The sequence below is a fragment of the Misgurnus anguillicaudatus genome, chromosome 8 (genome assembly GCF_027580225.2).
Source record: "Misgurnus anguillicaudatus chromosome 8, ASM2758022v2, whole genome shotgun sequence".
NCBI lineage: Eukaryota > Metazoa > Chordata > Actinopteri > Cypriniformes > Cobitidae > Misgurnus > Misgurnus anguillicaudatus.
The window spans coordinates 18873705-18900675 of NC_073344.2; the positions used below are offsets into that span (position 1 = coordinate 18873705).

A 26971-nucleotide genomic window follows, 5' to 3' on the forward strand; every position below is an offset into this window, starting at 1 on the left:
CGTGTCACACTTGGTGGATGTGGGCATGCACTATTCCATTTAAAGTGCCCATATAAGGACTTCCACTGTACTTCCTGCACTGAAATTGGCCATAAAAAATAAAGCAAGATTGTTACATATAAATTTAACATACGTACTAAAAAACTTTCAGAAACTGACTTTATTTGGGTTTTCACAAACTGGGTCACATATATTAACATACTTAAAGGGGCAATAAGTAGGATTTACCCCCATCTAGTGGTGAAATTGTATTTTGCATTCAAACGAACAGTGCTCTCTAGCGCCTCCCCTTTCCAAATGCGTGTTGCAACTACGATAGCTGTTATGTAATCGCTGATCTCCTTGTCTGTTGCAGCTAGTTGAAGTGTTCTGAATGAAAACATATTGTGGAAACGCGTTGGTAGGTTAGTGCTTTTTGTCCCTCTCTGCTATTATAGTTTATCAATACGGCGGAACGATATGGATGCCTCCTTGGACTTACCCGTTCAATGTAAGTAAAGAGAAGAAATTCTAAGCTTACAAAGAAAAGTCAGATCACTGGCAGAGGTCATTTGACACCAACAAGGACATATTTATGAATAAAGACTTACAGTCCCTTTAAAGCCAGTATGACTAACCAAAAACACAACAACCATTGTAATGTTTCCCAATTTTAAAAATGTCCAGGTTAGTTCGCCTCACTTTTTGAAAAAAAAAATCAGTGTTTCTTAAGAGATATGGTCTTTTGCTACGTCTCTGTATTCTTTCAGCACTTATTGTCCAAACAAGCAAAGATGAAGTCCTCACTGACCTCACAGCTTGGTTTCGTCTGATAGATTTGAAAGATTATATTCTCCATTTAGGTGTAAGGGTAGAATATGGCGAAGGAGCAGATGTTAAGAGAAACGGGAGAAAGTATGAACACATGAGTGGTGCCCTAGTCCTCCGGAGACAAAAAGAAAAGGAATGGGACTACATTTCCCCCAGAACTTCCTCAGGGCAGTTTTGAGTGTTCTTGCAAAGATGATTCATGCAACTTGACTTGGACAAATTTAGCTTCCATATGTTTGCATGCATCATGGCATGAGAGCTACGAAAACTTTTAAATACTGTATAAGATTCAGAGTATCATATATGATGGCTGAGAACTGTATAATAATGTATTATGTACCATAACAACAGGATGATTGTAACTACAATATACTTTGCTGGAATAAGTACTGTACAATTTTTTTCAGTCACAAAAACTGGGTCTCGCTGCCCAGGGGCAACGAGTTGGTTCCAACTTGTCTACTAAACTTAACCTTAAGCATTGGTGACAGTAATATATGGACATTAATACATATATAAGAAAATCTAGCACAACGCTCTGCCTTTCTCGCATAATCACAGGACTTATTTACCTTTGAAGGGCACTTTAAGTTTTTTGACAGGAAGAAATGCAGGAGGGAATAAGGTTATTGTTTTATGAAAGCTTTTAATATAACCACAAAACAGCTAGCACTTCTACACGGTAATGCTATTGCAAGGCACGTAAAAAGCAAAGTTAAAGTTTAAAATAAAATGATTAAGTATGCAATTCAGCAAGTTTATAAAGTTTATAAAGCAAGCATGTCAAAACTAGATACCAGACCTACAGCTAAATTAATCTCATAAGTTATACTGTTTTATACGTTGAGCTGAATTAACTGTATACGTTTAGAGAATATGAAAAAGATTTTTAGATTTGCAATAACAATGTTTGCATGGCACCACAAAATGTTTTGGATAAGCTTAAGGCTTTAATAAAATTCTGCATAATCAAAATGCCACATTCAAGCTTTTAAAGAGACTTCAACTTTGTGTCAACAAATAGACTGCATTCAAAATAAAATGCTGAAAATAAAAGTTTAAATTCCAAAAACACTCTCTTACCGTCTTCCCGGGATTTTTGAATAAAGGCATCCACGCCACTCTCTCCGTAATTGCCCTCCGACGCCACCGTGGAGACGAAATTCCAGCGCATGGCCCTAACAATATCCACCATAGCCTGCGCCTGGTAGGTGTCCGGAGGTACCACGCGAGAGAAGAAGTCATAGCGGGTATTGTCGCTCAGCTCGGGAGCCGTAGATGCATAGCTCACCTGCGGGATCTGTAGGAAGAAACATAAATCCTGGTTAGGCACCGAAGCACAAAATTCCCAAACCTCCCGCTGTTTCAGAGCTACAGTAGCATACTCCAACATTGCACACTACTGTGAATCCCCTACCAAGCCCTCTTTTACACAGCCACAGGTGGTGCACTCAGGACTACACAGTGTCCGTTTGGAAATATGGTGTTTGTGTGAGGAAGTCAACAAAAAACAACCGTGTCACAGTAACTACAGGAACCCCAACGAGACTCTTAAGGAGTCTCTTAAGGGTCTCCGACTGAATCATTTGAGAATTCATATACTGTCTACACCGAACAACAGACACACAAATCAGGCGTGCTGTGAAAGTTGAGCAATCGCATACAATGGATCGGCCGAATACATTAAGCTAATGTCTCGCATAACATAATGGATGACTTGCACCAACAGAAATGTAATTTATACAAGTTTATTAACTTGGCTTTTGTGAGCGCACTGTGGCTTTTAGGCGCTGACAAAATACCAACAGTAGTGCTCCATTAAAATGGATTATAAATTAATCTGCAGAGAGGCCAACGAATATCAGGCAAAACAATTGGGTGAATATGAGACTTTTATTCTAAGCAGACAAAAGACGACGATCGTTGTCCTTCTTAATGTTGGCTATTAATATTTATTAGGAGTATTTAATCCTATAGCTTAAATAGAATTACAGCACCATGATATTTGAAAAATGAAAATTAAATGAAGATGAAAATTACTCACCCTCAATTCATCCTCTATGTATATTATCATCTTGTATCAGACAAACACAATCTGAGTTATATTACAAAATGTTAAAAAAAGTTTTATAATGATGGTAAATGGTGCTTTTGATTTGAAACCCAAAAGTCCATCCATCCCTCACAGGAGCAATCCACAGTGCTCTGGGGATTAATAAAGGCTTTTCGATGGCAATCAATGTGATTTATAAGAAAAATATCAATATTTAAAACTTTACAAACTAATCAATAAATAGTTTAAAATAACTAACGTCCGGTAATGACCTATGCACGCCCATTCACAAGAAAAGTGAATTTCCGCTGTATGACGTAGGACGTAGCATTAGAGTTGGGGTACTCGAACTTGGACTCGAGTCCGGACTCGAGTCCAATTTTGAATGAACTCGGATTTGTCACGCATTCGGGTGAATTTGTACTCGGACTTGACACAGACTTGGACATTTTGGACTCAGAAAATATCCCGAGTACAGTCGAGTCCGCGTCATGTGTAACAATAAAACCAGCATAAACTTGAAATGAGAAATTAATTAATGTCTCACTGTCTTGCATCACTGTCTCTGACGTGCAGACAAACACACACATCAATGCGTGGCTAGCACGATGTCCTCAAAGTCAGCAATAATTTGTTTTGCTTACGAAAATCATAGAGAATTTATTTGCAAGACATCTGGTAAAAAGAAGATACCTCTATATCCCTTTTTTTTTCTTTGAAATACTTTTTGATAGGAAACTAGTTGGCATAAAATAAAAATGTTCAATGGCAATGACAAGATGCATAGAGGTATTTTTATTACATTTTTATATTGCCATTGGTTTAATGGGTTGAAAGGTTAAGGTATTAATAGAAAGTAACCATTTACAATACAAATTTTGTATCTTTTTTCAATTTAATTACTTTCTGGACTCGGGCGGACTCGACTTGGAGTCGGCCTTTAAGAACTCGGACTTGAGTCCAACTCTGACCCTTTTGGACTCGGAGTGGATGTTTAAGGACTTGGTCTTGACTCGTACTCGACAAAAGTGGACTCGGACCCAACTCTACGTAGCATACAAAACAATTGTCCCTACGCCACTCCTACTGAAAAATTCAACTAAGACCAGCACAAGCTGGTGAGCTGGTTTTAGCTGGTCTCCCAGCTTGGTTTTAGCTGGTGTAGCAAGCTGGTCTAGCTGTGTTTTGATCACTTTTTAAGCTGGTCTAGCTGGACTTTGCTGTTCATGCTGGGAGGACCAGCTTGAACCAGCTTACTGCCACCTTAAACCAGCTAAAACCAGCTACCACCTTATGCTGGATTTTTCAGTAGGGACAGCCCTCAGAAGGCTTTTTGAACCTTCCTGGAGCCATGTGGATCACTTCTGTGAAGAATGGGTGGACTTTTTGGGGTTTCAAAGCAGAAGCACCATTTACTACCATTATAAAACTTGGAACAACCAGGACATTTTCTAATATGACTCCGATTGTGTTTGTCTGAAAAAAAGATAATCATATACATCGAGAATGGCTTGAGGGTGAGTAAACCATGGGGCAATTTTTTTATTTTGGGTGACCTTAGTGCTACATTTCCAAATGAATTAGGACAGCAAACTTCCAAATGTTAAGTCACCGTGCAAAAACACGATACGTTGAAATGAGATGGACTCTGATTTTATGGATTACTGTAATTATTACAGTAGATCTGCCTATAGTGCAAATAACTGTGCAATTATTGTATAAAAACAACTAATAGCCATCTAAACACAGCCCAGACGTCTAGGCTACAACAAGGGTTGTCAATAAAAATTCGATAAGACTTCTAACCACAGCCAAAATAAATAAATAAATAAAAGCAAACACTTTGTAATCACTGTTGACTTTGCTTAAATGATGAAATATAATACATCTCGCAAGTTATTTTAGCAAAACAGTTAACCAAATTCAAGTTTATTTTGGCTAGAAGTGGGTTACTCAGACTGAGTCTATATTTAACCTAGACAGTGAAATGACAGCTATTGCTTGCTATAATAAATCAGGCATTACGGAGGCTTACACACAATAAAAATCTTTCAGAGTTGACAGAAAGTAGTGCACATTATGGCAAGGAGTGTGATGTAAAACTGTTAGCGAATGGGATTTCTGTAAGCACAAGAAGTCCCTCCTCTCCAAAATTTCATTTGTTAATGAACACAAAAGGGAGCGTTGAAAACTCTTTGGTGGATTCGATAGAGCGTTAATGATTCAAAGAGCGCTACAGGGCGAAAACAATCATGACAGCTTATAAGTTCATTCCAGAAAGCTGTTGTTTTTGTTTAAAAATACGCGTTATTCTCACTTTGCATGATAAAGCCTTTGAAGTGAGCGACGGAGCAATGCGCTTTCCCACGCACGTGTCATCCGCATTGATATCAATGGATTTACTGACACGCCGCAAACTCTATAATGAGTTGGTGCCCTGAATCCATATCTAAATGTCAATGTACATTAAATATTAAATTCATATTTTACAGAAATGACAAAAACTAAATTTTAAATGTAAATGTTGAGCTAAATAAAAGTTAATGTGCTTACTAGTATTGCCTCCGGGCAGCTTGTGGGTTTTCTCTTCGTACAAAAAATATGCAGGTCAAGATAGAGACCGTGACAGTAAATCCTTGTTAGGCAGCTGCTTGCTGTCTGGTGGGTCACACAATGACGTTATGTCACGTCTTGCTGTCATTTAGTGAGTGTATATGATGGCTGCTGTCTGTACTGTATACCGAACGAATCATCGGTTCAACTTTTTAAACCACTGGTGGGCATTCAGAGAGAGAGCATTCAGAACACAGTGTAACAAAACAGCAAATATACAGTATTGCTTTGACTACTCTTAATAGTTGTTTGAAACACTTTGGTGACAAATCTTAAAGTAAAAATGAAAGAGCACTTAGTTTGCAGCACTTCAACCTTGGGTGCAGTAATATTGACAGAAGTTTGAGCGTGAGGGGAGTAGTTAGGAGTGATGATGTTACTGCGCACCAAGGTCTACAAACTAAGCGCTCTTCCGCCATACAATATAGTAGGGGTGACCCCGAATAGTTGAAAATTCGATGCATCGATATGAAAAGCCTGATTCGACTACCAATCTCACAGTCAAATCATCGCAGATGTGTTATGAAATGAGGATCATTCAATTTCGGCCGTATATGGGTGCACATTATCTGATTTCACATATAACAGCTTTCTCCCAATATTAATATACAGCAAATTATGATAATGCTATGACGTGCAGATCATGTCTATATTGGGTCCGTCGGTCCATGAACAATTCTGGACATCTATTCGACGTCCAAACTAGGTCCACTATTTGGACGTCCAACCATGACCCTACGTGGACATCATATTTACGGGCAACATTTGACGTCATTTGAAAGTCTATGACAGGCCTATGTCTATATTACATGATTAGGCCTATAAAATGTGTTTATTTACAAATATCAGCATTATTGTACCAACATGATTAATACATACGAATAGTCTATATTATTTTTACAGTACTGTTTTTTCTGCTTTCTTGAATTACGTACAAATTCATCTAAATGTACAATTAAAAATCTGTAATTAAATGTGTAGTTCGTTTTATTAAAAGTATGACCATACTAACAATTTAACATGAAAATATTCTCACATATTCTCATAATGTTGAGTTTGTAACCCAGAGATCGAGAGTTCTAATCCAACAGCCGGCAGGAAATGTCTGATGTGTTTCGGTGTTGCAGTGGATGGGTGAAGTGCAGAGACAATCATGTCTTTTCGCTTTTTCATGTCTCTTTTACTTACACGGAGGTCCTACGGGTGTCAACATTTAGACGTGCAGAAGACGTCGAAAAAAAGACGTCGCCGGCGTTACAAAACAACCCCTTGTATGGACCGGATTCGGACGTCCAAAAATTACATGAAAAAGACGTCATTCCGACGTCACTTTGCGCAGTGGGATATTTTTAAAATGCGTTAGTAAATACAACAACCACTGTGACAGGGCTACACGTCCATAAGAGGTTAACCATTGCCACTCTGTTTCTTAATTTAAAAGACAAAGCTGGCAATTCTGACTATACTTTCGTTCTTTTAATATAATTTCTTTATTTTATTGTATTTATAAATCACTCTGGGTTATATGTTTATCTATTTGGCTTGTGTTTTGTTTCTGTGCACTTTCTGTGCATTTTGCTTACATTTGTTCTGCACCTTGTTACTTCTGGCCTTATTTTATTAATTTTTTTATTTATTATAAACATAAATTCTGATCAAATTTAAGTCTGTAAATTTTGGATTGCTTTTCGTTGTATCGATGTTGCGCTGTTGCATGCTGGCGCATGCAATTTAGCCAAATGGGCTAGGTGCTCTGCGTCTCATATTTAGGAGTTCATCAAACTAAACATTAAAAAAACTGATGTATTTCGACAGGTATACGTTTTAAAATGTATTTAAAACAGGGTGGTTATCTTGTCAACAGTTAAACTACAAAACAGGCAAGCAGTTTCTTAAAATTTCGGTGATGACACGGAAAATATCTGCACCAAACTTATGATTGAATGATAGAAAATATATTCCTGAAATAAATAATATAAGAATCATCAGGTGTTTCTGTACCTAAAGTGAATAGAGATGATCAAAGTCAAAGCAAGCAGGTATTTCTGTGCTAAATAATAATGCGAATTGTCTATAAAATCATTAATTTCAGTGTTTTTCTTGTTATAAATTAACATTTAATGAATTGTATATAAAGCCTAGTTTTTAGCATTTACAGTAAAAATCACAAATTATATGTCATTTGTCGTTTTTTTTTTTTTTGGTCTAAATTGTAAAATTAAATAAAATCGCTGAATTGTAGCCGGGGTTTCCAAGGCAGGATCACATTTGTTATTTTTTTAGGTTTAGTTATCAAAATGTTTTTTGTTATATCTTTGTGTGATGATCTGACGATCGTGGTTTTAAAATGTTACGAGGGATGATTAAACAAATGTTTATGTTGCCTTACATTTTACCTTAAAAAATATATAAATGCATCGTCAGTTTTGTCTTCGTTTATCACTTGAAAGACAGTTTTGGTCACTTTATCAGAAAGTTGTTTATGTGTGCTGCTCGTGAAAGAAAATAAAAGTTACTGATTTTTACCTGGTCTGGCCATAGATGTTTCGACTATCGGTCGACTATAGAAAGATTCAACAATTGTGATTTGAATATGTAATATGTAAAGGACACCCCTAGAATATAGTTCTCATTTTTTATCTGCTTAAAAAATCGCCACGTTTTAATTTGTGCCACTTGTGTAACTACTTATGTAACAGTCTTTAAATAGGGAAAACATGGAAGTGTTTGGTGGCTTCTAAATTCATCCCTGTTTGGAGCCATTGGAATGAATGGGGCTAGGCTAAATGTTAACACAGTCACGACATGATGTACAAAGATTAAGTGCACGAGGTGAAAAAAATAGGTATGTATTAATTTGTCTAAGCTGATGTAAGAACATAGTGAAATATTGAAAAACTGTGGTGTTTTCCTTTAATATCCTAATGATTTCTGGCATAAAAATATATAATTTTGACCCATGCAATGTATTGTTGGCTATTTCTACAAATATGCCTGTGTGACTAAAGACTGGTTTTGTGGTCCAAGGTCACACATAAATGTGCTTTCTTTCTCACTGGCTTTTAATTTTGGCCTTCAGTGAAAAAAATACATTGGGGGAAAAAACCAACACCTGCATCAACAAACAGGTGCATGACTTTTGGACCACACAAATGGGTCTAGCGAGAAACAGGTGGCTATGAACATAATAATGTACAACCCAAGCACAGGCCAACTCTCAATAGTTACAACAAAAATGCTAATATTTCCAAGCTTTGATTCTCACCATCCAAGCCAAGAAGATCTGCCAACTTGATATGTTGTCAGCAGCATGTTTATTTTTTTCACCCAGGGAATATGCTAAAATATACGGATACAGATTCTGTCAGGGCCAATAACTTAACACATTACTCATGAGATAAAAAGCCAACTCACAAATATTGAATGCGACAACCACAGATGGACGTCTGTGTACAGAACAATGAAGACTGAAAATGTTGCGTGGTATCCTGACTGACATCATTCTGGTTGATACAAATAAACCGTCTGGAATACTGTATTTTTTCGCACCGAAAGCAAATTTGTATGACAACCTGTCAAAAACACATCCAGGTCAAATGTCACGCTAATATAAAAGGAAGCAAACATTTTATTATAGAAAACTTTTAATTTATGGTTATTTAAAGGAAAACACCATATTTTAATATGTTCTTACCTCAACTTAGATAAATTTATACATATGTATCTTTTTTCACTGCGTGCACTTAAACTTTGTACAGCGCATCATGAATGTGTTAGCATTTAGCCTAGCCCCATTCATTACTTAGGATCCAAACAGGGATGAATTTAGAAGCCACCAAACACTTCCATGTTTTCCCTATTTAAAGACATGAGTAGTTACAAAAGTAAGTATGGTTGCACAAAATAAAACTTTTGTTTGGAGCCATATGAATGAATGGGGCTAGGCTAAATGCTAACACATTTAAGAAGCGCTGTACAAAGATAGGTATGTATTACTTCATCTAAGTTGATGTAAGAACATAGTAAAATATAAAAAAAATGGTTTAAATACAGTTTTATTTATGCAAATCACCATAATAAATACAATACTGCTTAAAATGTCCAGAAGCAATTCAAAACCGAACATTTAGGGAAGTAAATCTTTATGTTACTACGAACAGACCGAGACGAACAGAATACATTTGTCAACATGTCATATTTTACGCTACCTATCCGCTGAATCCTGGCGTTCCTGAATAATTTGTAAATGTCACAGGATTGGTTCGAATGACACTGCTGAGTTCTCTAACAATGATTTATTTAATATTCTGTGCTGAAACAGGGGACGGGAAACGGATTGTGACGAATCTCTTCTCTTTGTGTCCAAACCTCTGGGGTGTTCTTGAGGTGAGAAACAGAGGTTACAGCTGTTGCTTCTCCTAACATGTGAACGTCAGAAGTGATTTAAAATAAGATTTATTAAACAGACGGTCTAGGTGAAGGGCACCTAATCAAAGACAGCAGCTTTGTTTGAAATTAATGTGCGTGTCCGTATGCATCGCTTTCAGCAATGCGCATATGCATGCGGGTTTGCATAATTATGTTTGACTGGTGCGCTCACGACTCTTTGTCTTATAAATAGACATACAGTATACAATTGTTTATTTGTTGAAATACTTTAATTCAAACATTCATATGGGTAATAGATTGCCATGAGGTAGAGCGAAAGACAGCTCCGCCCTCTGTGACAATACCTACGCTGGGTGATGGATTTTAGCTGGTCTCCCAGCCTGGTTTTAGCTGGTTTAGCAGCCTAGTTTTAGCCACTGTTTTAGCTGGGCAAGTTAAGACTAGCTGACTTTCCAGCTTTACCAGGCTGGGAGGACCAGCTTAAAGGGACACTCAAATTTTTTGAAAATATGCTTATTTTTCCAGCTCCCCTAGAGTTAAACATTTGATTTTTACCGTTTTGGAATCCATTCAGCTGATCTCCGGTATGGCGATACCACTTTTAGCATAGCTTAGCATAATCCATTGAATCTGATTAGACCATTTAGCATTGCGCTAATTTTCAATATTTTTAACTTTAATTCTTCTGTAGTTACATCGTGTACTAAGACCGACAGAAAATTAAAAGTTGTGATTTTCTAGGCAGATATGGTTAGGAACTATACTATCATTCTGGCGTAATAATCAATGACTTTGCTGCCATAACATGTTATGGCAGCAAAGTCCTTGATTATTACGCCAGAATGATAGTATAGTTCCTAGCCATATCTGCCTTATGATATTACACACTGCCCGAAAATAGTCCCCTGCTATTGAAAGTTACCGAGATAACTAAAGGTTATTTTTAGCGTGATGCTAATGGTCTAATCAGATTCAATGATTTATGCTAAGCTATGCTAAAAGTAGTACCGCCAGACCCGGAGATAGGCTGAATAAATTCCAAAAAGGTGAAAATCAAATGTTTAACTCTAGGGGAGCTGGAAAATGACCATATTTTCAAAAAATGTGGAGTGTCCCTTTAAATACTTCCATTTTAAACCAGCTTAGACCAGCCAACCAGTCGCTGGTTGCATAAACTGTTTAGACTAATCTTACGAGTTAGTCATCAATTTCTTTCTTCAAAACTGATAATAACAGTTACATAAAAATGTACACTGATCTCATTTCAATCTGAAAAGTGAGAATGCTAGTTGGTCAGACAAGTTCTCAAGACACTGTCTTAACCAAAAGGCCCCAGTTTATCCAAGCTTTCAACCTGGTTAAGCTGGTTTTAGCTGATAGGACAGCAGGGCCACCTGATTAGCCAAGACCAACTTAACTAGTGAAAAAGTGTATAAAAACCTCACTAAAACTAAAGTTATAACCAACCAACCAGTTCAGGCTGGTTTAGCGTTTTTTCATTAGGGAATTGCATAAATCATTACACCTATTGTAATTACCGTGTACCAAAAATATGTAGTCGGTGCTGGTGGCACCCGTCAAACCAGAAGAGGTTTGTGGGCAAACTAAATTGAAACAAATAACCTTCTTTCATATCTAACAGCTTCTCAACTGTTATCATCTGTTGTTTACACTGATAGTCGATGAAAATTGTAACATCTGTTACCGTCAAGTCGAGCGGGGCTGCAAATGGCTGAGCAATGGAAACAGAGAGACAGAAAAACCCTGCGTAATTATTAAACAAAACAGATCGGTCGTGCGCAATGAACATATCCTAGCCGGGGCAAATGGTGTCTAAGCCGCTCAAGCAATTTCATAGGCCTGGTTTATATGAATATTTCCCTGAATAATTAGAGAGCATGCGCGTCATTCTAAATATAGAGAGCGTATGTCACCACTGTGTATTAAATTCGGCACAAGCGTTTCATTGTGATCTCAGCCACGACTGCACAACCCTTCTTTCCTCATCAGTGGATCCCAAATGTTGTAATTGCTTTTAGATAATGCACAATCAATGTATGTTTAGCCCTACTAAATCAGACATGAATACCTTGATGTCGTGTAAGCAACTCTAGCTAATTGCTGGGATACATCTGCGCGTATGCGATATCGAAAGGTCAAGATGAACACTTGAATTGGTAGATTGGTGGATGCGGGCGGCAACAGGCACTTGTGTGTTTGCTGGATACTGTAAATGCATGAGTCTAGAGATTCACAAACATCCGTAATTGATTTGTTTATTCACATTACAGTGATACAATAATTCATAAAACATTTAGCTTAACATTATTATAATATTATTATGTTTTTTGCTTAACTGACAGATTTGTGATGGAGACACAGAATAGTAAAAGTCCACAGTCAGATTAAAGATTTATTCTTTAAACCAGCGAGCATGCATCAGGTTTAATCTCCTCCTCGCACGCCCATTTCCAGGAACAACCTTTTTTAATTCAATATTTTGAGTGTATCAAATTTTCAACAAGACAACCGAGAAGACTGCATCTATAGGGGTATTGATTTTGACACAAAATCTGTGTTATATGATGCCTATGTATATATTTTATACAGTGTGTTATTTGTATCCACAGCATATTATTTATGCACTGCATTAATATCGCTAATGTTGAATAAAACGAACTATATACCATGCACTATACGGTATACAGTGTATTAAATGGCCTATATTAGCTGCACAAACTATATTTCATAAACCATTGACCTGAAAATTTGGCAGCTCCAATAAGGCAGTTCTGTGGACATATCTGGAGCGACAAAGTATTGCAGCTACTTCTTTTTATCTGCTGTATGTACTGCATGACCAGACAAGCCCATTTACAAGCCTCCAAATCTCCATGGTGCTCACTGGGGTATTTAGAGACTCATCTGCCCTTCTTTAAGCAGGAGGATGATTGAGAAATCTGTTGATGCATTGGCTGGGCATCCCTCACGCCTGACAGCGAGCTAATCTACTCCGCTATCAGCAGCATGTCTCTATTGTGACTTGCATCCGTGCTATTGGGAATGGAACAAACTGACTGTTTTATCAGTAAACTTGTGCTTTTTAACCGTGTGTAATTCAAAAATCGCTGGAGGCAAAATCAGATGGCAACGTGACACAATAGCAAACCTGGAATTTAAAAGGACACTCCACTTTTTTTGAAAATAGGCTCATTTTCCAGCTCCCCTAGATTTAAACATTTGATTCTTACCGTTTTGGAATGCATTCAGCCAATCTCTGGGTCTGGCGCTACCACTTTTAGCATAGCTTAGCATAATCCATTGAATCTGATTAGACCATTAGCATCACGCTCAAAAATGACCAAAGAGTTTCAATATTTTTCCTATTTAAAACTCTTCTGTAGTTACATCATGTACTAAGCCGACGGAAAATTAACAGTTGCAATTTTCTAGGCAAATATGGCTAGGAACTATACTCTCATTCTGGGGTTATAATCAAGGACTTTGCTGCCGTAACATTGCTGCAGCAGGCGCAATGATATCATAAAGATACTTTCAATAGCAGGGGACTATTTTCGTGCACTGCGTAATATCATTCCGCCTGCTGAAGCCATGTTACATCAGCAAAGTCCTTGATTTTTCCGTCAGTTTGAAAGTATAGTTCATAGCCACATCTGCCCAGAAAATCGCAACTTCCAATTCTCCGTGAACCCTAGTACACAATGCAACTACAGAAGAGTCAAGCCTTAAATAGGAAAAATATCGAAACTCTTTGGTTATTTTTAGCGCGATGCTAATGGTCTAATCAGATTCAATGGATTATGCTAAGCTATGCTAAAAGTGCTAGCGCCAGACCCGGAGATTAGCTGAATGGATTCCAAAACGGTAAGAATCAACAGTTTAACTCTAGGGGAGCTGGAAAATTTGCCTATTTTCAAAAAAGCGTAGTGTCCCTTTAACAGTTTAAGTCTTTCTTTGGACACACATACTGATAATAAATGTATTCTGTAGCTTTGGATAAGAGTGTCTGCAAAATGCGTAAATGTAAATTTTAATCTCTGACGTCCATCAGAACTTAGTCTGATTCAAAATTAGAGCCCTTTTCAGGCACCCTTATGAACAGTAAAACTGTATAGAAAACATTATTCAGATCATGTCGGAGCTGAAATGTTAATTAATTATCTCGAGTCACACCTTAGATATGCAGCGTTCATCACATGGACGTCAAAGCGAAAAGCTGCTCATTAATAGGCAGATCTTCCTCTGCAGTTCGAGACGGCGTCTCACTCTGAATAATATTTTCCAGCATGCCTTAGATCTCCATTTAATATCTCCATCACTCAGTCTTGACCTTTGTAGATTTACTGCTCCTTTGCACAAGGGAAAATGGCATCTAGTCAAGCTTATCTTCTTTAGCATCTCCGATCCCTCGGAAAGACCGTCACCACGGCGCTTCCTTATGGCATTTTCTTGGTCAATCAAATTATTACGAGATTCATTTTCGAACCGAGCTCAAGATGGTTGACTGAGCGGGTCCTTCTACATATTTCTACAGTAATGAGACACTCAGGTAGCATAGCACCGGGTGGACCAAATGAGGACTCAGAAATTGGGAATATAATTTGGAAAGGTCAAACTACTGATCAGAGGTGAAACGTACGAGTTTGAAAGGACCGGAACTCGGAGAAGGTTCATTATCTGCTTGGAGCAGATCAACATGTCACTTGTTAACGTTGACGGTACGAGAGGAGCTTATCGAGGTGAACACTCAAAGAAAGGGTTTCGGATATTGCATCCGCAGGGGAGACAAAAGCCAAGCAATCTAAACGGAATCAGTGCCAGATATCGCTTTGTTTGTTGAGCAGCGATGGAAAACAGCTGAATGTTTATGGTCTACGGGATTGTAAGGGGAGGGATTTGCACATTTAAGATATACTTGTTTATTTGGGAATACACAAAGGTATTGTGAAGTAATCCTTTGAGGTAATATTTATGTCATTCCCACATTTGGAAAGCATGCATTAGTCTTTAATATCACGTGAAAGTTGCCTCGAGGTTTAATCGCCTTAAAAACATTATGCACCTTTTAGCCTCTTTTATACTTGGTTTTTTCATCCAAAGCAACTTACAGTAAAACCAGGTACAGACGGTTTCAGCAGTAACAACATAAACCAACGTCTTTCGTGGAACAAACATATTTTTCGTAAACGTATGGAAAGAATCAGTAACAAAAAGTAATTTAAGAGTAGTTTACTTCAAATAACAAGCTAAATAAATAACAAGTAGATTACCTCAGTTCATAGCTAAAGCGTATAAAAGACTACACTGAGCTAACGTTACTGTGTTTAAAAGTCTACTATATAATGTATACAATGTTAACTACAGATCGGATGCCAAACCTCCCTTCACATACTGTAGCGGTGATCCATGATCGCCATCTCCCCTTGTCTTTAAGAAACCAAAACATTGGTTATTTAAGATGAGGTATTTCTTCCAAAGTTCAGTTTAGCCACTAGTCAGACCATTAAACAAACAGAGACCGGAAGTTAAAATTCAGATGCATAAACGCGACAACGCACGTGCGTCTGATGAAACCGTCTATACATTTTATACGAGTCTATGTGCTCCCAGGAAAGCAAACCCACAACATTGCCATGGTTCAGGCGATGTTACAAGAACATTAATCAAAAACTCAAGACACTTGTTTAACAATGAGTTTGTGTTAATCATAACTGTCACTGAAAAATGTCAAATCATCTACAAAGAGTTTAGGGACCGTTGATGAGTGATGCTGTTACAGATGAATGCACTGAATACATTAACAAAATCCCTGAGTGATTTTACTACAGACTACATGATTTCAACATACTGCAGTGTTTCCCACGACACAATATCATCAATAGAACTCAAGAATTTCATATTGTGTTACTATAGCTCAACTCGAATGGAAAGGCACGGCATCAGCAACACCAAGATCAAGGTTCAATTCCCACATGAAGTGAACAAATATGTGCAGTGCACTGCAAGTCACCTTGGTTCTTTATGTCAGTGGTTTTCAAACTGGGAGCCGGGGCCCCCAGGGGGGCCGCGAGATGGTGCCAGGGGGGTCCCAGTTTTATGACATTTTATGAAATACATTAATTTATCATGAATTCTGTGTAATTAAATCTAAAAAATTGGCTACTAACCAAAAGCACTACTTTTTGTATAATTTTATTATTATTTTTTTTATTAAAATGTTGATTTTAGAACAGTTTTTTGTCACAAATTTTCTTTGGGGGGCCGCGAAGGAATGAACCCTAGACAAGGGGGGCCACACGCTGAAAAAGTTTGGGAACCACTGCTTTATGTAAAATAAAGAGTTGATTTGTTCAATTATTGTATGTACATTTGCAATATATTTGAAGAGTTTGGTTCTAAAATGCAATAAACACATTTAAAAAATAGATATTGCCAAAATCAGTACTGTAAGTAAATTTCTTAATTTTACACAAATCCGATATCCGCCGTGTTATTCTGTCATCTTTTATTCCTTTTTTCCCAAAACACGATAAACACCAGTCCTACTTCTCTGCAGAATGCAATAAATCGCTCAACCAATCGCAGCGCACTATTCCACGGATTGTAAACAACAACGGCGCCGTTGAATACACATGGAATCCTTGTTTTCCTCATCTACTTTATACTTCGTGATCAACAAACAAACAAAAAAATGTTAATACTTTGATGGCATTGATAAACCTGTGGTGGTTTTTTGTGGCGGGGAAGAAACGTAAGCTATCAAAATCGAAAATTTACGCGAGAGGCATTAGGAAAACGGAAAAATGTCGGCTGTTGCTTGTTCTCACACAACAGCATAAAGCTTCTGTCATGCTAACACATTGACCCCAGGGGATCTTATGAAAAACTTTCCATTTCTTTACTCGAAGTCAACGAAAATCGAGCATGACCAAAACATTTTACAGCTGATCGCTATTCAATGACGACGTCCCAAGGATGACAGCAGCTATGACAGTGTTCTTAATATGACAAAGTAAGTGTTTTGATTAATGCCATTAATGTTTATTTTTTTAATTAGTGTATACCACTAGTCAACTAAATTAATATAACATGGCAAAGATGAATGCACATTTATATATTGATTCAATAGATTTATAGCATTTTGAAAAAAAAAACTTCATGGATTTATTGCATTTTGTGGAAAAAATATTTTTTTTATGATAAATCTTTGAAAATCAAATTATGGATTAGAATTAATTTTTAATGTAATTATAACCTAAAGATGCTATGTGAAAGCAAATGAAACCATGAAACCAAATCAGTCTCATTAGACATGCGGTTTTGAATCTCTTAATAAAGGTGCAGTGTGTAATTTTTAGCGGCATCTAGTGGTGAGGTTTGGAATTGCAACCAACGGCTTATGGTGCGTTTACACCAACCGCGGTAGAGGCGTGAAGCGCGAGTGATTTCAATGTTAAGTCAATGTGCAGACGCGTTGACGCGCGTCAGGAGGTCCTGCGGCGCGGAAGAGGCGTTCGGCGCGGAGCGGAAGACGCGTTTCCGCCTCATTCGCGCGTGAAGCTCGCACGAAAGGCGCCAATTGAGCATTGTGCGCGGTACGCGCGAATGGTGCTTTTGTGCATTTTGCGGTTCACGCGAATTTGCGGCTGACGCCCGAGTTGAAAAATTTGAACTTTGGCGAAATTTCGCGCCACGTTAACCAATCAGGAGCCCCTCCCACAAGAAGCGGATTTTGCTTCGGACGCGCGTCAAATCCTTGCTTTTTCCGCGTGTCTACTCCGCTCTACACGCGCGAATGCATTCAAAGTGTTCAAGCGACAAACTAAGCGCGGTAGACGCGATTTTGACGCCCAAAACGCGTTTGGTGTAAACTCAGCATAAGTCCACTGCTCACCCCTCTCTTTTGAAACACATAGAAAAGCTACGGTAGCCACCACCGGACAAGCATGTCATCGTCGGAGACAACTTAGTAAAAAATTGTCCGTTAAGGGCTTCTGTAGAAAAATGGCTGCACAAAATGGCGACTTCCATGTATGGGGACCCTCTGTGTTTGTATTTAAAAAGGTCTCGTTTTTTAGTTAATAAACACAGAATGGTTCATTATGTAAGGTCTTTATACGCCCCTGATAATATAGTTTTGTATATTATTTAGCATTTTTGTCAAGAGATCCTTTTAAAAATGACACACTGCACCTTTAATGTGACGTCCACTGACTGACTGGTTAATTTTAAGGCTTTTAAAGCTTTTCAAAATGTGTTTGTTAGCTTTTGTCTCAGACTGTATTCACAGGAACCAGATCTATATTTAACCAAAAGCTCTCACTGTCTGTCGGTAGGGGGGTGAGGAGCTGTAGCTCATTTACATTTAAAAGTTCACGCATGAAAACAGCCGAGCCATTTTGGACATGCTATAACAAATAATCTGGTGGGTATTTTGAGCTGAAACTCCACACATTCTGGACAAACCTGAGACTTATATTACATCTTGTGAAAATGGACATAATATGTGCCCTTTAAAACTACATATATAAATATATACTCTAAATCAAACCCACAACATTTTGCGGTGCTAATTTAATGCTCTACCCCTAAACTACAGAAGGTACACAAGGTATTAAACAAGGTACCTTTCCATCTATCCTTTAGTAAATACCTTCTGGTTCCGGTGCCATAGACACCTTCACAGTGTCTCACAAAACACTTGTCATCTCCTCTTATTTGCTTACACTGCAAGGCATTTTTATTCAAGATGAATCTTATTAGGTTTCATAAAAAATATGACAAATGAGGGAAAACAGCGAGTCAACACCGAACTAGGCAAAAACAGAACAACAGACCCAATGGAATATGATTTTACATCCTTAATCTGAATTGACATTTCGTTGAATGTCGCGTCGGGCCTCGCTAAAGCCTAATGCGGTGCGAGATGTTGCTGCGGCATAAACCCTTCGATAAATAAGATGACCGTTGAGGCTATAACAGATGCTATTAACAAGATGTTCGCGATGAACCCAATGCTAAAGAATTCCTCAACAGCACATGCCTCTCTGCCTCCGTCGATGGATAAAGGCGTAAATTATAAATGCTCACAAGCAGCATCAATTATTCAGAGTCGCCTGGATGCACTGCAGCACTCGGTGGCTGATGTCGGTGAAATATTGGCAGGAGAAAATACCACCTGCTTAATTATGGTGATTAGCTTTTGGGGTCCATCTCAGTCTGTCTAAACCATACATTCTTCCTTATCTGTTTGACTGCAAATTAAACCACTCAGATGAGCCATTAATAGCATGATTGTTGGTGATCTATTTGTTGATGGGTCAAATCAGCCCTCTGAAATTACTTAATGTCGGTAATAGCATGTCACCGCGGGTATTTAAAAACCTACAAATGATCAAATCTAATCGAGTAAACACTTCACTATTAGGGAAAAACACTCTAACCTGTGGGATGTGGTTAGATTAATTATTATTATTAACTTTAAGGCAGAATGCAAATGCAATATTTCACGCCTCTGAACTCGGAGGCTGTGTTCTGAATAGCATACTACTTTCTCCTAATTAGGAAATTTCTGTTTTGGTAAACTAAAGAGAACCCAGGGTCCCACGAGCATCTTGTGGTCAGATCACAGTGTATCTGCCAAGGGCCTCTGAGTTAAGCTTTTGCTTTTGGGGGGTGTGCCCAGAGGCTTTAAAGGGCCCCTGGCAGTTTGAAGCCCTGGGGCCACTGGATCCATTAGCCCAACCTATGATCCTGCCTCAGCATCGGAGCACTTCTGTTTATTGCGTTTATTTTAGCAAAAATGCAAACTATTTTAGATATTCTCAAAAATATACTATGCAGAAAGTTAGTTTTATAATTCAAACATAAATTTTATATTAATTATAGACATTATATGACAATACAAACATCAATGGGGCAGTTTCCCGGACAGGGATTATCCTAGTACCAGACTAAAATGCATGTTTGAGCTGCATTAATTTAAAAACAACAAGCATTGACACATCTTAACATATATCAGTGCAAATGTTTAGTCCCAAGATACACGCAAGTATTTTTTTTTTGTAAGGCATGTTTGTTAAATGTCCTAATATAACGAAGTCCTAATCCTAATCCTTATTTTTACGTTATACCACAGGGCTGTTGAATGCTTTATTCTGATTGGTTAAGAAATGTGCCACACTATAATAATTATATATATTTTAAACCGATTACCTAAAAAGCACAAGCACTACACTTCTGAACAAAGGTAACCACAACACTAAAAAACTTTGCTAAATCTCCAATATAAATGAATGTTTAACACTATTCAGTCTTTCTCTTTACCGAAAACCACACAAAATTTCACTTAAAGGATTACTTAACTTTCTTTAAAAAATTAAAACCTAATAATTTACTCACCCCCATTTCTTTGTTCAGTTGAGAAGAATATTTTTTTTAGGATTAACTTGAGTAACAGAAAATGTATCAATCTTGTACATTAAATTGCATAAGCAGGAAATCTCTGACAGGATGTGATGTTCCATTTATGTCTGTGCAATCAATGCAGGACGAATTGTGGGGAAAGTTATAAAAGTTTTTTAAAAATTTTAACTTTATGAATAAATATACTTTACTCTTTCCTTGCCAAAGTTTTTTTTAAGTTGCCAGGCAGCGCCGGCTTTGTTAGGAAAACATTCCTGGATTTTTCTCAATTAAATTAGACTTTATTGGACCTCAACAGTTCACAGTTTAAACGCAGTTTCAAAAGGCTCTAAATGATCCCAAGAAATAGTTATTCTCGCAAAATTAGGCTTATGAGGTACCATGAAACATTTTAATAAAAAAAGCATACAGTTACAAACATCTCTTTATGTACAATTTTATGTCAAATGACATCATACAAACCAATTTTGTTGTTTTCCACATTTAAGGGAACAATTTTCATTACCGCAACGTGTCTATGACTACAGTAGATTTGGGTTCTTTGACATGGAAATATTTATAATTAAAAAATCTAAAAAATAAAAAGCTTCAGTGCATGTTATACTATAAACATACAGTAAAGAAACATGTGGTATTTGATGATCATTGGTAAGATAATAACAAGGAATATAAATGTGTCCAAGACAAATTTTCTCATCCTCTGCAACAATTTCCAATCATTGAAAAGGAACTAACATTAACAAAAAATAGTTGGAAGGGACATAATTGACTGTGACACTCAAGATGGCTACCAGGTAAGCAGTTCTTATTTTTTCTCTCCAGATAAAAGTAGAAATGTTGTTTGTCATAGTACTTAGACTTTTTAGTTCTCATTACCGAAACATGAGTTTGTAAATGCATATATTTAATGTAACATCATGTTGCGGTAATGATAATTTTGATAATGATAATCTAAAAAATTTAAATAATTCTATAGGAAATATTTTTACCAACAATTAATGGTTATAGTAAGTTCAGACCTTAATCTTATATGTGCAAAAAAAGATTGGCTAAAAAAATCTAATGCTGAACATCTTCTAAATCTGGATTTCGTGAGAATCACCCATAAGGGTCTTATTTAGCAAAACCATTGTCATTTTTGGCAAGGAAATTAAAAAATATGCACTTTTAAACCACAACTTCTCATCTTGCACCAGCCATATGACGCGCCAGCGTGACCTCACATAATCATGTAAGCACGTCGAAAGGTCACACATTACATATGTGAAGGGCACATTTGCGGACCATTTTAAACAATAAACTGACACAAAGACAATAATTTGTATTATTACACACACAACAACGTCAGAACGATCCTCTTTATCTACACTTGTAAACACTGGGGCGGTAGTTTCGCATACGTCATGCGTGACCTTTTGACGTGATAAATCTTTTATGAGGCTGTTGCATTGAAATGACTCCGATTAGAAGTTATAAATAAAATTCTTGAGTTAGCTCAATTCTTTGGCTTTTTTATTTATCAAAGCGGTGAAATACAAATAAAACTTTTAAGTTGAAGAAACTTTTTTCACTGGTTTGAGTACAGTTCGCTCATTTTAAATGAGTACATTGTTCAGGATTACAGTGAATGGGTATGCGTTATTTATCAATAAACACACACCAAACCTGTCAAATTTCTTAAAATAACCCCCAGAGCAATGTTTTAGCAATTGCTGTGGTAACCGTGGTTTAAGTGCTTCTTGTCATGCCACATTACCACCTTGGGTGTGCATCTTTTTTTAATAATTTACCGGCCCGTCATCAATTATTCCTTACATAATGATTTATAACTTTATAAGCTGTCAGGTACGATTTCAGGAGAAATATCATTTTGATGTATTTACGTTAAGTAACCTGCAAATGTTTTAAACTGAGATGGCAATAGAGAGGCAATCCTCAGTGCTGATACACAATAGTATACACACACACACACACACACACACACACACATATAAAGTATCAGTTTATATGGGTATGTATGGGTGTGTGTGAACATTTTTGTCCAGGCACTCATCCCCATCACCACAAATCATATGAGAAGAGTAAAAGCCTCCACTAAAGCACTGAAGTCGTTCTGTTGCCCTCCATAGGCCTGTAGTCATATTTCTTTACATTTGCTTTATGTCACCTCCACCTTCCCAACCTCTGGATAGGTAATTAAGTCAATGCCTCCACAGCTCCCCATTTCCTCTGCTTTCTACACTTGGGCGCAAAACAGTTATTATCATTCATGGAAGGTCAAGCCACCCCGGACATTTCCCAGCACGAATGGGAGGAATGACCGTTGTGCCGAATTCATCATTGTTTTTATTGTGAACTTTCTGAACTGTAATAAGCCATTGCTGAGCGGCCATGATTACTCGATGGGTCCTCCACCGGTTCGACCTGCTGTGATTCACGCCAATCCCTACAAACAGACGGCCTGTGATTTCCAGTGTAACATTAGAGGATGACTGCATTTGCATTCGTGAAAAATAAATTGTTTCAAAGCATTGTGGGATTGCTTTTTCTGCAAAAGGCATGAAGGATTTTGCTTTGAATTGGACAAAAACAAGGTATCTTTGGAGGCAGCATAATTAAATCGCCTACCTTTATGAAACAGCCTTCATGTCGAAAGTGCCTATGATGCCTTATAAAAAATGCTGCATACTACAATAGGTTTTGGAACAGAGCAAATGTGTTGAGCACAGAGGAAGCGTTTTCTATAAATGAAAAGCGTAAACGTTCTTTTGCTCTGGCAAACGGAGCCACGTTTAGATCTCAGCATGGCACAGAGCGCTAAAATGTCCCTCGAAATGTCAACAGCTGCATAAATACATGCACATTTGCAAACACAAGCTCATTGTTTTCCATACACTTTGTGCACTTTGGTGTCGTATGATTAGAGGTACAAATCCCATGTTTTAGTTTAAGAACTTTTGTTAGATAAATAAATAACTAACACAAAATTAAGACAGCATGAGCAGTGTCTTTCAAGCTCTAAAATATAATCATTAAATAATAATTGTTTGATTGAATAGATATGATGATGATTAAACCAAATGTTCCATGGGTATGCATTATTGTTCGATAAACGCACACATGACCTGTCAAATGTCTTAAAATAACCACCAAAGTAATGTCTGTGATAAGCGGAATAATTGATTACGGTCCGATCAAAATGACCTTGGTCAACAAATAAAGACTTTAGATGCAAAACCCTCTAAGTGCACCTGACATGTTTTCTTGTAAATAAGCATTTTTAGGTTCCTATATTTAGGTTCAGAAATGTATCTTGAATGGCAATGAAAAGGTTATTAGTCAGTAACTAAAACTATTATGCATTTCATTGGTTTTTAATTATTTTTACTGCAAAACCCTTTAGGTGCATGAAAGTTTTTTTGGCAAAAGCTTCCACTTCTAAAAAAAGAAAAAGTAAACCACACATTATAGGTCGCTATATGCATGTGGCTGCCGGGGCTCGAACAAGTGATCCACGAGGGGTAGATAGGACGAGAATGGTCCAGTCCCAAATGGCACGCTCCGGACTTGTGGACTTCCTCAGAATCCACACTTTGGCCCTGTCCCAAATGGCACACTCCGGACTTGTGGACTTCATCAGAGTACAACCTTTGATGACATTATGTATTGCAGACCTTAGGGACTCTTGACGCAAGTCCACGAGAGCTCACCGGAGTCGTATTTTGGGACAGACTTGAGCGTCATGCTGAAAATAGAAAGCAAAGTTGCCCATCAATGTGAACTCCTCCCATCCATTGTCTGATTCGTCTGATTGCTCTTTCGCAAGGATTTCTGGCTAGTTAAAGTGCGTGAAGCCTGCAGCAGTGTGTGCTTCGCCAAAGACTGCATCAAGGGTGCAAAGGGGTGCTGATGAGCACATTTCGGAGCATAAAAATAACAGATGGGACACCCTACGGACTCGTAGACTAAGCGGCCACATGCAATTTAAGGCCATGAGACCGAAAGTCCCCATGAAGTGCGCTATTTGGGACAGGGCCTTTGATGACATCATGTAGTGCAGACCTTAGGAACCCTTGATGTAAGTCCACAAAAATGCACCGAAGTCATATTTTGGGACAGACTGGAGTGTCACGCTGGAATAGGAAGAAAAGTTGCCCATCAGTGTAAACTCCTCCCATCCATCATCTGATTGCTTTTTTGCAAGGACTTCTGGGTTGTGTTTGGAGCCTGCAGCAGTGCAGGATTCGACGAAGAATGCATCAAGGGTGCAAAGGGAGCACCCCCTTTCGGAGCATAAAAATTACAGATGGGACACCATACGGACTCATAAACTAAGCAAGCATGCACATTTTAAGGCCACGAGACCGAAAGTCCACATAAAGTCCACCATTTGGGACAAGGCCTTTGATGACACCATGTAGTGCAGACCTTAGGGACTCTCGAAGCAATTCCACGAGAGCTCACCGGAGTCATATTTTGGGAAAGACTTGAGCGTCATGCTAGAAATAGGAAGAGAAGTGATGTGACTCCTCCCATCCGTCGTCTGATTGCCCTTTTGCAAACTTCTGGGTTGGTTAAGTGTGTGGAGCCTGCAGCAGTGCGGGCTTCGCTGAAGATCTCATCAAGGGTGAAAAAAGAGCACTGATGAGCACACTTCGGAGCATAAAAATGACAGATGGGACACCATACTGACTTGTAGACTAAGCGAACACGTGTGATTTAAGGCCACGAGACCGAAAGTCCACATGAAGTGTGCCACTTGGGGCAGGGCATTTGATGACATCATGTAGTGCAGACCTTAGGGACCCTTGACGTGAGTACATGAGGGCTCACTGGAGTCATATTTTGGGACAGTCTCTAGCATCATGCTGAAATAAGGAAGGGAAGTTGTCCACCAGTGTAAACTTCTCCCGTCCGTCGTCTGATTCGTTTGATTGCAAAGGGGGTGCTGATGAGCACACTTTGGGACATTAAAATAACAGACGGGACACCCTACGACCTCATAGATTAAGCGAGTACATGCAATTTCTTCTTCTTCTTCCTTTATTTCTTTACGCCATACCAGCATCTACTGCTATATTCATGTTGAGAACAAGTTAATCTATACACAAATTTAATTCAAACATACACAGATTGGGGAGGGACAATTTGGAATCTCCAATGGCATGTTTTTGGCCTGTGGGAGGAAACCGGAGTACCCGTGGTAAACCCACACTGACACAGGGAGAACATGCAAATTCCACACAGAAAGGCCACCTACCCTAGCCGGGGCTCGAATCTGGGACCTTCTTGCTGTGAGGGAACAGTGCTACCCACTGACCCACCATGCCGCCCCACACATGCAATTTAAGTCCCCATGAAGTGTGTTATTTGTGACAAGGCCTTTGATGACATCGTGTAGACCTTAGGGACTCTTGACACGAGTCCACGAGGGTGCACCGGAGTCATATTTTGGGACAGACTTAAGCATCATGCTAGAAATAGGAAGAGAAGTGGTGTGGCTCCTCATATCTATGGTCTGATTGCTCTTTTGCAAGGACTTCTGGGCTGGTAAAGTGTTTGGAGCCTGCAGCAGTGCAGGATTCACCGAAGAATGCATCAAGGGTGCAAAGGGGGCGCTAATGAGCACTCTTTCTGGGCATAAAAATTACAGATGGGACAAAATACGGACTCGTAAACTGAGCGAGCATGCACATTTTAAGGCCACGAGACAAAAAGTCCACATGAAGTGCACCATTTGGGACAGAGCCTTTGATGACATCATGTAGTGCAGATCTTAGGGACTCTTGACACGATTACAAAAGAGCTCACCAGAGTCGTATTTTGGGACAGACTTAAGCGTCATGCTGAAAAAAGGAAGCGAAGTTGCCCATCAGTATGAACTCCCATCTATATTTTGGGACAGACTTGAGCGTCATGCTATAAATAGAAAGAGAAGCGGTGTGGCTCCTCCCATCTGTCGTCTGATTGCTCTTTTGCAAGGACTTCTGGGTTGGTGAAGCCTGCAGCAGTGCGGGCTTCACTGAAGACCACATCAAGGGTGCAAAGAGGGCGCTGATGAGCACACTTCAGAGCGTAGAAATGACAGATGGGACACCCGACGGACTCGTAAACTAAGCAAGCACATGCAATTTAAGGCCACGAGACCGAAAGTCCACCTGAAGGGCATGCGCCATTGGACAAGACCAACGGTGTGTCAGCTGGTGTTGTAAAGGCGGGGCGGGTCGCAACAACGGGTCTCAACAGACCTCCCAAAATGGACAAGATGTACAAGATAGTTTTACTATGGTAATTTTAGGAAAACCATTGTAACCACACATATTCCATTCACTCATGTAACATATCTTAACCAAGATATATCCAGTAACGTTAAATCTATAAAGTAATGAATAAAACAAGATAACTATTCTTCTACTACAGTAAAACCATTACCGTTTATTTTTCATAAAGAATACTTGTGACAATAAAATAAAACATAAACTTTTTTAATTTAAGAGCAAAACTAAATTAAACAAGGTCTTTTAGTCATTGTATTAAACATTGTATTTCATTTATATTCAATACCCTTAAGCTTTTGTTTTATTACTGATTAAAATGTATGTACAAAACAAATTGCATGTAGTTTTTAAATGAAATTATTTAATAAAGTCCTTTTTTAAA

At 38.3% G+C, this 26971-nt stretch overlaps 1 protein-coding gene across 4 annotated transcripts in view; it reads right to left on the reverse strand.

Moving 5' to 3' along the window:
- The window catches only part of grm4 (glutamate receptor, metabotropic 4), a 259154-nt gene that overhangs the window by 103320 nt on the left and 128863 nt on the right, over positions 1-26971 (reverse strand). For all 4 annotated transcript variants that reach the window (XM_055212575.2, XM_055212574.2, XM_055212577.2 and 1 more), the window contains exon 3: positions 1894-2110. In XM_055212575.2, the coding sequence (XP_055068550.2) occupies positions 1894-2110 (217 nt within the window). The remainder of the gene's footprint in view (positions 1-1893; positions 2111-26971) is intronic.